At 31.1% G+C, this 14,423-nt stretch overlaps 2 protein-coding genes across 2 annotated transcripts; one reads left to right on the forward strand and one right to left on the reverse strand.

The window, feature by feature from the left end:
* Window positions 1-8,713: 8,713 nt before the first annotated feature.
* Window positions 8,714-10,305, reverse strand: LOC11429056 (heavy metal-associated isoprenylated plant protein 46). Its single transcript, XM_003601443.4, has 3 exons — window positions 10,112-10,305; window positions 9,299-9,377; window positions 8,714-9,205 (listed from the first exon to the last, which is right to left on the reverse strand). The coding sequence occupies exons 1-3, from the start codon at window positions 10,118-10,120 to the stop codon at window positions 8,946-8,948; spliced, it is 348 nt and encodes a 115-aa protein (XP_003601491.1). The 5' UTR covers window positions 10,121-10,305; the 3' UTR covers window positions 8,714-8,945.
* Window positions 10,306-12,327: 2,022 nt separating this feature from the next.
* Window positions 12,328-13,580, forward strand: LOC11439459 (heavy metal-associated isoprenylated plant protein 46). Its single transcript, XM_003601444.4, has 3 exons — window positions 12,328-12,459; window positions 12,962-13,040; window positions 13,138-13,580. Exons 1-3 carry the CDS (start codon window positions 12,451-12,453, stop codon window positions 13,401-13,403), a joined length of 354 nt encoding a protein of 117 aa, XP_003601492.3. The 5' UTR covers window positions 12,328-12,450; the 3' UTR covers window positions 13,404-13,580.
* Window positions 13,581-14,423: the final 843 nt, after the last annotated feature.

The raw sequence follows: 14,423 nt of genomic DNA on the forward strand, positions 1-14,423 counted from the left end.
CGCATCACCTCCAAACCCCAACTCCTCTCTCTCTCTCTCTCTCTCTCTCTCTCTCTTAGTGATTTTGGGAGTTTGGGTTTCTTTAAGGCAGCGCCGCGCAACGGCGGTGGTTGGTTCTAGATAGATAGTTTGGAGATTTTTCCTTCTTGTGGTGTAGTGGGTAGTTTGGAGCCATTCTGGGTTCTTGACTCTTTCGTAATCTTGTTGGGGGTCACGAAGAGATCCGACATCAACACTCTTTGCCAACTTCACATTGCCATCTGTTCTGCGCCTAATGAATACTGGCTTTCCACGCCACTTAACAGTGACACTAGTGTCTGGCTCAATGCTGGAGAGATTGTGGTGGCAGCAGTAGGATTTTTTCTGCTATTTTCTGCTTTTTTTTTTTGGGTGCTGCAGTAGCGGGTGTGTAGTTGCATTTGTTTTGGAGATTCACAACAAGAGTTCTGACATGGATTTGACGGTGTGAGAAGAGTATTTGAGGCGTTGGTATAGTGGTTTTTGGATGCATTAAGCTTTGTTTGCTTCCGATGACGGCTTAGTGATCATTGGTGGCTAGGCTTGTTGGGTGTTTTGCTTTCGGTGCCTTTGGTAGGTATTAGTACAAGGTGGTTGTGCTCTGTTGGCATATCGCAGCGGTGAAGTTTGGAGTTGAGGGTGCGGTTTGAATTAATGGGTGATTGAGCAAGGTTTGAAGGGGTGGTCGGTGGTGGTGACGGACGTGCGGTGTGGAGGGGGTGATGTGTGGTCTTGATACGTGTGATCCATTTTTTGCGGCTGCAAGTGTGGTGACATCTCTTTCATTCATGATTAATCCTCCTGGAACGAACTCCCATATCGTTTGTCGTCGTAAGGATCATGATGATGGCGGTTGTTCGTGTCGTTGGTCGTGACGCTTCAGACTTTGCTTGTTTGGTGGCATCCCCCTGAGGTCACTGTGTGTTCGTTATTTTTACTATTTCGATGTTGTATTATGTTTGTGTTGTGGTGGTGGTGGTGTTGCGTGGTGATGGTGGTGTTGTTTAGGTGAGGAGGCAGGTGTTTGTTGAGGGTGATTTCTTTCGGAGGCGGCCTCTGGTACTCGGGTCCTTGTTCGTCGTCACTAGCTCTTGTTTGTGTTTTTTGGGGTTGTTAAGGAGTTTAGGGTGTTTGGAGGAAGCGGGTTCCATTGAGTTGAGTCTTTTCCTTTTGATCTGCTGGTTGTTTGCACCTTCGCACATCATGCATTTGTCATACTTTTTGTGTGCTGGTTTTCGATTACTTTTGCTTCGAGATCGGGAGTCGGTGTCTAGCTGCAATTTTGTTTGGCGTGATTTGGTGTTTCTCTGATGTACCGAAGGAGAGGGGTGCCCTTATGTTTTGGTCCTAAATTTTGGTGGGCCGATCACTTTTGATTCGAGATTGGGAGTCAGTTCTTTGGATCAAATTTGGTTTTGGGCTTTTTATGGTTTCTTTCGAGGATCGGAGTTCGATAGGTGGTGGAAGCTGTATGATCTTTCAGACATGAGCTTTTCGATGTGGCTCAGCTTTGATGTTCTGGACTGAGAGTTTAATTTGGAGGGGTGTTCATCTTTGGCGGTGAGTAGTGACAACAGGTGGTGTTGGATATCGTTTTTACAGTGGTCGTTTTCGTGAAGAAGTCTATTTTATATGGTGATGTGTATTTTGGTGGGTGTTGTCTTCAAGGGTGTTTATTTTCGGGTGTTCCGACTATGTAGGACGCCTTTTGTTTGTATTCTCAGTTTCATCGGTCTCAGTTCGTCTTGAGCAGAGATTTAATTGTTTAATAAAATTTCTTGTTAAAGAAAATAATGATGTTGTGTTGTCACAGAAATGGACATATAGACTTTATAGGTGTGCGGCAAGTGCCCTACCATATTTTTATATTAATTTTTCCTATAAATGTTTGAGGAGACGCCACAATGTAGTAAATGTATTAAATCTATAAAAAAAAAAAATATTGTAAGTATTTTTTTTTTTAGTGGTATTGGATCTTAAATGTGTTTTTAGTTAGCTAATTTAGTTTTCAAACAAGTTTTTCGTTTGTGAATTTAGTCCGTAAAATAATTAACAAAAAACACCTAAGAGATGTGTTTGTAGTTTTAATACATTAATACATTCAAAAGACTATAATGACATTGACATCCCATGACATAGTCTTCTTTGCTATGAATAAATATTTTCTATACGGATCCAGAAGTCATAGCTCTACTGGCAAAATGCCGAAATTGTTAGGCCGAATGCCATGACCGGGGTTCGAACCTCGGTACCTCCCCTTGTGTGTGTGAGTTTTATAATGACTTTGCCATTTCGTCTATCTATCAAAAAAAAAAAATATTTTCTATACGGTTTTTATATTGAAATTGAAAAAATCTTTCAATATTTTGGTCGCTACATAGTGTACTCTTTATGCTACCTAGTGTACTCTTTATTGAAAATAACAATACTAGTTTTTATCAGACGTCAATCATTAGCATAAGTTTGAACTCCATAAGAGAAAATAGAGAAGCTTTTCATATATATTGCAATCAAAGAATTAAAAAATGATTTTCATAAATCTAAGACTTACAGTAGTACATTGAATAGATCAGTAAAAAATAACTTTTTTTGATTTGAATGAAAAAAGTGTTGGTAGTACATGAAACCAAAGAAAACATCAAACTTTGTCTTGTTTCACACACGGTCACACCATACATGCTCAAAATATGCCCCTTTTATTGTTAAAATATTTGACTTTGAAGAAAAAAGTCCATATACTTTATTCCCTCAACAAAAAAGTTCATATACTTTATGTTTTCTTGCTCTTAAAACTATATATATTTCTTCTTTTGAAACCTTAATTGACACAGAAGGTTCATTCTTGATGACATTTACATTATGGAACAAGAAGGTTCATCACATTGACACAGGTTCCTTATCTCACACACAGGGACAGGGTAATGAGGAATACTAGCTACACAAGCACAAGGCCATGCCACAATTGGCTCTTCTTTCTTTTCTTCTTTCTTTTCCTCTTTCTTTTCAACTTCACCAACACTCACAGAATTTCTTTCTTAGCAGACATGTGAGTCTAACTGAGTCTATTTATTCTCCTGTAACCTCCATTTTATCCTTGCTATGTCCTTGTATAGCTGCACTTTCCACTCCTAAATATTTTTGTACATGATTAGTTTGGACTATGGATAATTAAGCTATGGTTTTGAACTAATTTTGAATTAAAAATAATTAATGGTGACAAAATCAGTGAATTTTATTACCTGAAACTCCAACTGCAATCGTCATAGCTTTGGACCTTGACTTTTGGTTGTTCATTGTCACCTTGATCACTATCTTTTGCTGCAATTTCACAATCAAAGATATATAATTCACATTTTTTATTTATTTATGAAAATACACATATTCACTTAATATATAGGGTTAATTAAGTTTTTGGTCCCTATAAATATCTGCAGTTTTGTTTTTAGTTCCTATAAAAATAAATCACACTTTTTAGTCCCTACAAAATTTTCTGTTGCTATTTTTAGTCCCTGTTAAATTAAAATTTGTTTAATTATGCTTAAACTTCTAAATTTTTGAAAGATTTTTTACATACATGTTCATAATCGTAAGACACTATTTTGTAAATTTTTTTAGTTTTTGAACATGTAATGAATTAAATATGAATTTTTCTAAAAGCCAAATTTTCAAGATTATATTAATGAAAATTTGGACCTAATAATAAAATTTTAAGTTACTTTTTTGCGGAGGAACTTGTAAAATATTCTAAGTAAGTATGTGAAAAATATGTTACAAATTTAAAAGTTTAAGCACAATTAAGCAAATTTTAATTTTACAAGAACTAAAAGTATGTGTTGGTCCTTGCTAAATTGAAATTTGTTTAAGACTGGTGCTAGTCACACCCCAAATAAAAACAAGTTACACTCCAAAATGACTAATATACCCTTTAACTAAAATAAAAATTTCAAATCAATTAAATTTACATTAACGTAAATTGAACATAAGTAAACTTAATTTACATTAACCTAAATTGAACATAAGTAAACTTAATTTACATTAACCTAGATTGAACGTAAGTAAACTGAATTTACAAACTTAATTTACATTAACCTAGATTGAACGTAAGTAAACTGAATATACATTAACCTAGATTGAACATAAGTAAACTTAATTTACATTAACCTAGATTGAACGTAAGTAAACTTAATTTACATTAACCTAGATTGAACGTAAGTAAACTGAATTTACACTAACCTCTTATATACATACGTAAACTAAATTTACATTAACCTAAATTGAACATAAGTAAACTTAATTTACATTAACCTAGATTGAATGTAAGTAAACTGAATTTACACTAACCTAAATTGAACATACGTAAACTTGAATTTACATTAACCTACATACGTAAACTACACTAACCCCTTTTATATACATACACGTAAACTTAATTTACACTAACCTCTCACTTAAAATCAAATTGACAGGCATATCTCATACCAAAACAAACAATAAACAAATAGAAACTCATCGAAAATGAAATTCACTAACCTTTATGAATATAGTACATATCAATAACAAAGATGTTGATTCAGATATTGGTTGTATATCTATGGTGATTTGTGGATGAAAGGGGGTAAGGGTTCAGAATGATCATAAAAGATGGGTTTTTAAAAATTTACATGAAGAGGGCAATTTTGGTATTATTGTAAAATTTTAAATAAATTTGGGTGTAACTTGTTTTTTTTGGGGTGTGACTAGCACCAGTCTTTGTTTAATTATACTTAAACTTTTGTATTTTTAAATGATTTTTAACAGACATATTAAAAACATTATAATAATCTCTTTTATAAAAAATTAGAATTTTTTAACATGTAATGAATCAAATATAATTTTTTTTAAAACGCCAAAAATTCAAGATAAAACTAACGAAAATTTGGACCTAAAAATAAAATTTTGAACTAATTTATTGTGGCGGAACCTTTTATAATGTTTTAAACAAGTATGTAAAAAATCATTAAAAATTTTAAATTTTAAGTATAATTAAACAAATTTTAATTTAACAGGGACAAACACTAACGAAAAATTTTGTAGGGACTAAAAAGTGTGAAATATTTTTATAGAGACTAAAAACAAAACTGTAGATATTTATAGGGACCAAAAACTTAATTAACCCTCATATATATATATATATATATATATATATATATATATATATATATATATATATAGTTTTGAAAGTCGTCAGTCATCACCAACTCTCTAGCCAACCAAGTCATAGAAACTAGCATATCATGTGGTGATTCAGAAAGAAAAAAAATCATGTGAACTAATAAAAAAATTAATATATTAATCCTTTTTTGAAACTTATGGTGGACTTTGTTAAGTTTTTCAAATCATTATTCACTTATTATAATGATACAAACAAAAACAAAAATATCAGCATTCTTCTCCCTCTTTCCCTCTCAATTTCCAAGCAAAGGATATATAATTGAAAGAACGTTAATTGAATTTATTTATATAATATATGAGTAACAAATGTACTAAGTACTAACTATATATTTTGAATAAAGGAGGTCACACTACTTTTTTTTAATAGGAGTTAAAATTATTCATTACCTTAGCCATAATACTTATGAGATATAAATAAATAGATTAGAAGAAGCTTTCCGGAGTGGTGTATGTTTAAAGTTGTAGGAAAATGCTTGAGTTGCTCAACAAAAAAAAAAAAAAAACGGAAAATGCTTGAGTGTACTCATACATTTTACATATTTATAGCGTGAAACTTCTACGGTACACTCATAAAATGAGGTGTACCAGTACTCTGCTTCATAATTTTATAAATTAACGATCATTTTTTATGTAATAAATAACTATTTTTTAATATTTATATTTTATAGAACATTATTTCATAAGAAAAAACATCATTTCATTGTTTATAAGAATTATAGTAAATTTTTTTACATATTATCATAAAAAATAATAAATGTTCTCGGTTATGAATGATAAAAATTTAAAAAATAATAATTTTATTTTGTTGACATTTTTTATGAATAAAATTTAGTTATTATAATTATAAATGATAAAAAATAATATTTTTCTTCAAAAATTTGTCTTTATAGCATTAGTTCTTTGTGGAATAAATCAAACGAGTGTGAATTTTTCCTCTTGTATTTTGTACTTATGTGAAAATTTATGCACAAGAAGTTTCTTTGAGTCAATGATTGCATTTTGTTTAATTAAATAGGAAATTGCTTAGCTCGATACCGTCGTTTATTCAGGCCGAATCATTGCCTTGAAGAAAATAACATTTTTTTTTCAAAGAAATTACACGGTGGTTTGAAAAAGATAGAGGGGGATGAGAGTTTATGTATTGGTAACGAGTGCTTCTAAAGCACTCTTTAAACATTTTTATTAAACAGTCTCATAAGTTCTAGTTTATCTGATTAAAATTGTTAGGCCGGACGTTTTGATTGGAATTCGAACTCCATCACCTCTATTTTTTGTGTGTGAGTTTATGATAGCTTTGTCATTTCTTCTATATACCAAAAAAAAAAACATTCTTATTAAAGAAATTATTCTTTATAAAGAGTAAGACTTTAATTTTCAATGTAATAAATGTATAAACTTTCATAAAATATTTTCACTTTTGGTGTTTAAATGCACTTGTTTACATTTCACTTTTATTTATTTGTGAAAATTAAGGTTATAGTCTCAATCATGTACAAGAAAGAAATAAAAAAATATAGTCTCAATCATTTTTGAAAATTGCTCTTCATGCTTGTGTTTTTTGAACAGTAGTCATTTCACAATCACATATAGCCTCTATTTACAATTGGCATACCAAATTGTAGATAGACACGATAGATAAAACAAAATCACTACAATCATAACAAATTGATAAGAACATGGATCCCTCTCTCTTCATTTCCATTGACCTTGCACCCAAGAAGCTTTGCCAAATCTGTTTTGAATTGTCTCTTGTTATCAACGTGAATTACCTTACGTTGGTGTTTAGAACGTGATTTAAGTCTGTGAATTAACTTACATAGGTTATACCTTAACGTGAGTTATACATGAATTAACTCACGTGGAGATATTTTAATTAATTCACGTGGAAGTGAACATTTTTTAAGGAAAAAGAGTAATTTTCATCATTTTTTTTTAAGGATTCATGAAACCGTCTGAACACAAAATATATTCCCATTTGTGCTATTTACATCCTTTACTTCTGGTTACACCCTCCAACACTAATTCAAAAACAAAAAAAAATGCCAAAAACGTCATATCATATTTATATTTCAAAAACCATATTCCTAATCCTATCTCTCTATCTATATCTCTCAAGATGTGAAAAATTCTTGATAAATCGTTGGATTAGGAATTTTGCACAAGGTATTTCACTTCATAGGTATGTGAATTGTTATAAACTGAGTTCACTGGTACTTGTTAAAAATATTTAACTAACGCATTTAAATTAAAATATGACCCGTAATTTTTTAACTCTAGATCTTATGTGAACTCAATTCACATAAGCTTAAGTTGTCTGGATTCACGTAAATATTGTCTATAAAATTTTTGAATTAAAAAAAAGTATGTGAACTAAAGTCACATAAACTGACGTGAACGGGTTCAAGTAATTGGTGAAAATCGAATTTAGATTCATTGCGGTTGAAATTTCATGTAGTCATAGTAGTCAAAGAAATAACAACCATTCAATTTATCAAATGTTCTATATTTTGTCATGTGTCCTCAAAGTGAAAAAAAAAAATGTTTCTCCCTCTTCAACAAAAATATGTCTTCTCTAATCTATATCTTGCAACCACCTGGTGCCCATCTCAAATTTGACTTATCAAATTGTTCATCAATCGTTCATCGTTCGCAATGTAATGTGATTCATTGCAGTTAAAAAATTAATGCAGTCACACAGTCAAACAAAACATAATAATTTGATCATTATCAATGGTGCAGATTTACCTTTCCTAATGTTTTCAACTTTAATTCCACAACACAGAAAAATAATAAGGGAAAACACGTGTCTTTCTTGATAAATTGAAAACCTCATTCTCAAATTTCTACCTTTCTCCTTTGTGTCCACCTATGCGGAGCGATGTGTTTCTTACCATCTTCAACACACTGAACCTCTCAAACTCTGAAAAAACATTAGTTCTGCAACCAAGACAGAGGTAATACGATTCAGCACCGTCAACAACCGTTCCAACGTGATGGGTTGATTTAGATTGGTCATTGTTCCAACCATCGGCTTGGGAGGTTAATTGGCTCGTGGATGGAGTGTATGACACAGGTAAAAGGTTGTCGTTCAAAAAAGAAGAAAGGAACCCTCGCTAAAAAAATGGTTTCTTTATTGATTTTCACTTTTGTACGTGAGGGAAAATGAAAGTTTTCGCCTCAAATGTCCAACCTTCTATTGAAAACCGCGAGTAGCGAAGCATTTGAACCACATATGTTATCTCCTTTATTAATGATGTTGTACCACCACAGACATGGACATATAAACTTTATAAGTGCCCCACCGTGTTTTTATATATTTTTTTCCTATAAATGTTTGAGGCCACCATATAGTAAATGTATTAAATCTACTAAAATTTATTTAAAGTACCTTTTGTTAGTGGTATTGGATTTTAAATGTGTTTTTAGTTAGTTAATTTAGTTTTCAAACAAGTTTTTTGTTTGTTCAATTTAGTCTATAAAATAATTAACAAAAAAACACATTAGGAGATGTGTTTGTAATTTTAATACATTCAAAAGATTATAACGACATCACATGACATAGTCTTATCTGCTATGAATATATCTTCTCTGTAGTTTTTATATTGAAAATGAGAAAATCTTTCAATATTTTTGTCACTACATAATGCACTCTTTATGCTTATTTCCTTATGTATCCCTCTGTTTTCATTCTTTAGTATACATATTGTTGATGGCTTTCACATGATGGAACATGAAGGGTCCTCATATTGATATGAGTTCCTTATCTCATAGACAGGGTAATTAGGAGCACCATAATTCCATGCCACAATTGCCTCTACTTTCTTTTCCTCTGTCTTTCCCACAGGACCAACACTCACCAATTCTGCATGACAGAATTTCTTTCTTAGCAGAGATGTGAGTCTAACTGAATCTATTTGTTCTCCTGTTACCTCTATTTGATCCTTGTTTTCTCCTTGTATAGCTGTACCTTCTACTCCTGAATATTTTTGTACATGAATAGGTTCTTAATTAAGCCATGGTTTTTATAGAAAAAAATTAATGGTGAGAAAATCATAGTAAATTTTATTACCTGAGACTCCAGCTGCGATTGTCATGGCTTTGGACCTTAATTTTTGATTGTTCATAGATACCTTGATCACTATCTTTTGCTGCACACATTTTACCATCAAAGACATGCAACATTAATTGACTAATTGATGAAAATACACATATTTTCCTATATACAGTATAATAAATAATATATTGTTTTAAAAGTCATCACCAACTCTCTAGACCATTTAGTCATACAAGCTAATAAAAATATTTACCAAGTCTTTGTTTAGAAGCTATGTGACAAAGTGAAATAGGGGTTTCCGGGAAAGGAATTATAGAATGAAAGAAAAGTACATAAAGATCATTGTATACAAGTAACTCAATTGATTTATTTATTGAAGGAGAATAATTTGATGGATTTGTTAGAGCATCCACAATAGAGATGGTCATTTTTTGATACTTCAGTGAGTCTCGCTTATACACGTCACATATTTATAATTTTTTTAATAATAGTTCCTAATATTTGAACACATTTATTAATAACTATATATCATTAAAATGATTTGGGACCCATGGAAAGAGAGAGTGCTTAATTAAGGACACTTGCTCTGTAAGCATCAACTAAATTTTTCTCCCCAATAGAGTATCTATTTGGCACCAATGCTTAATGGGTCAGACACCCCCAATTGGGGATTGTCTTAAATTATTTTAAACCATTTTTATCTTTTGATAATAATTCAAAACAAAAATATCAACCATATATAAGCACTAATCGCCTTAAGTGAATACATGATCGAGTAGCAAAGGTAACTAGATATTTTGAATCAATGAAGTAAAAATTATTCATTACCTTAGTCATGATGCCTATGAGAGAAATCAATATATAAAAGTTTGGATAAAAATGGTGCTGGATTGGTTTATCTTGATGAGAGTAGATAGAGTAGGAAAGTGTTTGATGAAGTAGTCATGTATTTAACTACATATTTATAGTCATTCTTTGTTAATAAATCAAACGCGTGGTCGTTTAAGAGTTTGATTAGGCGGGCGTGTGTACCTATGGCTTCCATCTTCGTCTTATTATTATAGTTTTTTTCGTTAATCAAAAGTCTTGTTACTATTAGTTATATATGCAAATATATGTACAAGAACCTACTGTTTTACTTGGGTCAATGGTTTACTATTTGTTTTAGTTACAGGAAATTGCTTAGCTCTATCCCGTCATTTATTTAATATTCACTCAAATAGGAAAATATCATTCTTTGAAAAGGAACATATTGTCGTGGTTATAAGAGTCCATCCACACACACAAAAAGTCACGGTAGCCAGCAACCATGATGCATGGTGATATAGACCACCTTACTCCAACAATTTCCCCAATCATTCCAAGAAACTTGTGTGTTGACATCCAACATTTTTTTATCTTTTCTGCTTTGCTTAAAGAGTGTATTTCCCTTTTTAATTCTAAATTTTAGTTTAGTCAAAGAAAGGATTTGGCAATCTAGTCTTAACTCCATGGTTTCAAATGTAACATTTGACTTGCAATCAACATAATTAATTACAAAAATCAACACTAAGACATGTGGATATTATGGTGTACGGATGTGTAGAAAAAAACATGCATGTGTAGACATGATTGAGGTTTTACCACCTGTGGGATTAAGTGTCAGACCTTTTATCGGAGAACAGACAGCCCTAAAAGCTACGTCAAGCAAAGTGGTTAAACATGAGAAAGCGTGTTCTGACAATCAACATGTTTTTATACCATTTGTTTTTTACACTTTCGGTTTCTTAGCACCAGAGGTTGTTGACCTTCTACATAGAGTTCTAAAGGTCATGCATAGCAATGTCATGTCTCCTAAGTTAATGAATGTTGTGTTTATAAGGATTGGTTTTGCGATCCAAAAAGGTCTAGCGGCGCAGTTTGTTGTCCCATTGTCTTCTATTCAGGTGTAAATATATGTGCAATTTTTATTTTGATAATAATTTAAAGGTTAAATTATGTTTTTGGTCCCTTAGCTATTTAATTAGTATCGCTTTGGTCCCTTAATTAAAATTTGATTTATTTTGGTATCTTAACTTCTCTTCGTTACACATTTTGGTCCTTTTCGTAAGTTTTAATTCAAAAACGTTAGGTTTTCTTCATTTTCTTCTGGAATTTTTCTTAGATTTTTCTTCCGTTTTTGAATTAAAACTAATAAAAAGGACCAAAATGTGTAAGGAGATAGAGTTAAGATACCAAAATAAATCATATTTTAAGTAAGGGACCAAAACAATACTAATTAAATAATTAAAGGACCAAAAATATAATTTAGCCTAATTTAAAAAGCAATAATTTCGTTATTTAGCTTTAGAAAATGTGGGTATTTTTTTTTATCTTTTGATGAAGTAAACAAGTGCTATGTGGAAAAAGGTTTAGACTTGAAAATAATTTTATTTCTTTCATTATAAAGAACAGAAAGAAAGTATTGTATAATGTAATTAATAATTATAGATTATATAGTAGAGTTAACATTAGTTATAGCAAAATTCACTAACTATTGATGTAAGAAATACTAATACACAAGACTTTTATTCATACGGCTAAATCTTCGTATATTTTTTCATATTATTTGAAATGGAACATTTTCACCTTAAAGATGAATAAGTGGGGTGTCCGGAGTTTGAACTCTGACTCCTGTATATAACATGCATTATCCTTTACCAAGTGAGCTAAGCTCACAGGGACAAATGTTTCTATTTTTAACAACCATGAGTTAACTTTTTTTGGTGGATTTTAATCTCCATGACGCTGTTTATTTTCAAAGATTGATATATTTCAATTAAAATGAATATAAAATGACTGGATTGAGCTAAACAATTTTCCACAACCAAAACAAATAGCAAACGGTTGACGCAAAGAAAATATTCCATTCTTGTACATATATTTGTATATATATAACTATAATAAGACGAAGAAAACCATAGCATAGTACAGCTGCAAATCAAACTCTTCAACGACCACACGTTTGATTTATTAGCTGAGAATACATATAAATATGTTTAATACATGAGAACTTCCTCAAACAATTTCTCACTATAATCTCAAGAGAAACCATTATCGCACCATCTTTATCAAAACAAAGCCTCTTCTAATCCTTTTCTTTTGACAGTAGTCCATTTATTTATACATTGATCTTTCTCATAGCCATCATGACTAAGGTAAAGAATAACAACTGTTATATTTCAACAACTATTGGAGACAACTTTTGTAATAACTTTATTTCTTTCTCTTTTTATTATTCAAAAAACAATAGAGAGATAAATGAAAGAGAAAATAAGAATATAATATGAATATGAAAGAGAAAGTTGTTAAAAAATTGTCATAAAATAGTTGTACAAATATCATTTCTCAAAATATCTAGCTACGTTTGCTACATGTGGACAAATTTTATGTTGCATAAATGAGATAAATCTTTTTATCATGCATTAGTTAGTTTTCACTGTTTGATCAATAAATTTTACCATTAAATTTAATCAGATATGATTTATTGATGATATGGTAAAAAAGACACTTGTGCACGATGCAAGTTTTTTTTTTTTTTTTTTTTGCGAATATTAGACAAAGCCTTAAATATATATCATAATTAAATTCCATTTATATGTGTATTTTCATAATTTAAATAATTAGCGTTACATACGTTTGTTTGTGAAATGTTTGCAGCAAAAGATAGTGATCAGGGTGCCTATGAACAACCAAAAATTAAGGAACAAAGCCATGGCAATTGCAGTTGGAGTCTCAGGTAATAAAATTCACTCTAATTTTCTCATATATTAAAAAAAAAAAAAAATTAAAATCATTACTTGATTAACCAATTATTCATGTGTAAAAATATTCAGGAGTGGAAGGTACAACTATAAAAGGAGATAACAAGGATCAAATAGAAGTAACTGGAGAAGAGATTGACTCAGTTAAACTGGCATCTCTACTAAGAAAGAAATTCGGTTATGCAGATTTGGTGAGTATTGAAGCAGTAGGAAAGACAGAGGAAAAGAAAGATAAAGAGAAAGCAGAGGCAATTGTGGCATGGCCTTATGTATATTCTAGTGTTCCTCATTACCCTGTGTATGAGATAAAGAACGAACCTTCTTGTTCCATCATGTGAATGTCATCTAGAATATGCATGGTAAATAATGAAAACAGAGGAATACATATATAGGAAAATAAGCATATATACTAAAGGGTACATTTTGTAGTGACAAAGATTTATTTGGAAGTTATTGATTTTGTAAGATTGGTTTTGATTAAAAATAAATAAAATATCAAGTGATTAATATTTTTATATAATGATGAGTTGAGTAATAAATTTGAGTCGATAAAAATCAATTTTAATGGTGTGTTTGATCCGCTAAAAAATAAGGGATTTGTCATAACAACTCCAATTGTATTGTATTTGACTGTAAAATTGTTCTCATGATTGGACAAATTGGGGAAATAGAATGTACGAAAACTGAAATTCTTATCTCACTAAGCCGCAACACGAGCAGTCACATCTAAGTATTGAAGTGGTTGAGTACTCCATTAATAGAAATTGTAGGAGAAACCCTGGTTTCACTTTCAATCTAAGATCAAACCAAAAGCTTCACCAAACCAACCAGATGACCTTTGTGATTGTCCTGATTACCAAAAGTAGTTTGATTACACCGCTTTCAAATAATTAACAAACAAGTTATTCATTTTAAATGAAGGCACTCCTTCACCTTTTTTCCATTGGAAATCAAACCTATAAATAGAGTAGCATGGCTAGATTTTTTGTTCGACAAAGCACTACTAATGACTAGCCATGACAAAACATATGATAACTTACAAGATACATGACAATAAAAAAAGTGTTTAGAGATCAAGTCGTAAGCTTCTTTGGTTGAGTATAAGATAAGACATCAGGGTTAGTATCCCGTTGCCAAACAACCTCCGCATCATCTTGCAAAGAAAAATTAGCGAATAAAGTCATGCACCCCGCAGCTAAATATTCCTCCCAAGTAAATAAACCTTTTCTCCAACTCCACCCTCATCCCACAACAAAATATATATTTTTGTGGTAACACGCTTTATCTCAATGAACCCCTATGAATTTTACGAGATTCCTCACTCTCTCCATATAATATGTAAATAAATATCCAATTTT

The sequence above is a fragment of the Medicago truncatula genome, chromosome 3 (assembly GCF_003473485.1).
Source record: "Medicago truncatula cultivar Jemalong A17 chromosome 3, MtrunA17r5.0-ANR, whole genome shotgun sequence".
Lineage (NCBI taxonomy): Eukaryota > Viridiplantae > Streptophyta > Magnoliopsida > Fabales > Fabaceae > Medicago > Medicago truncatula.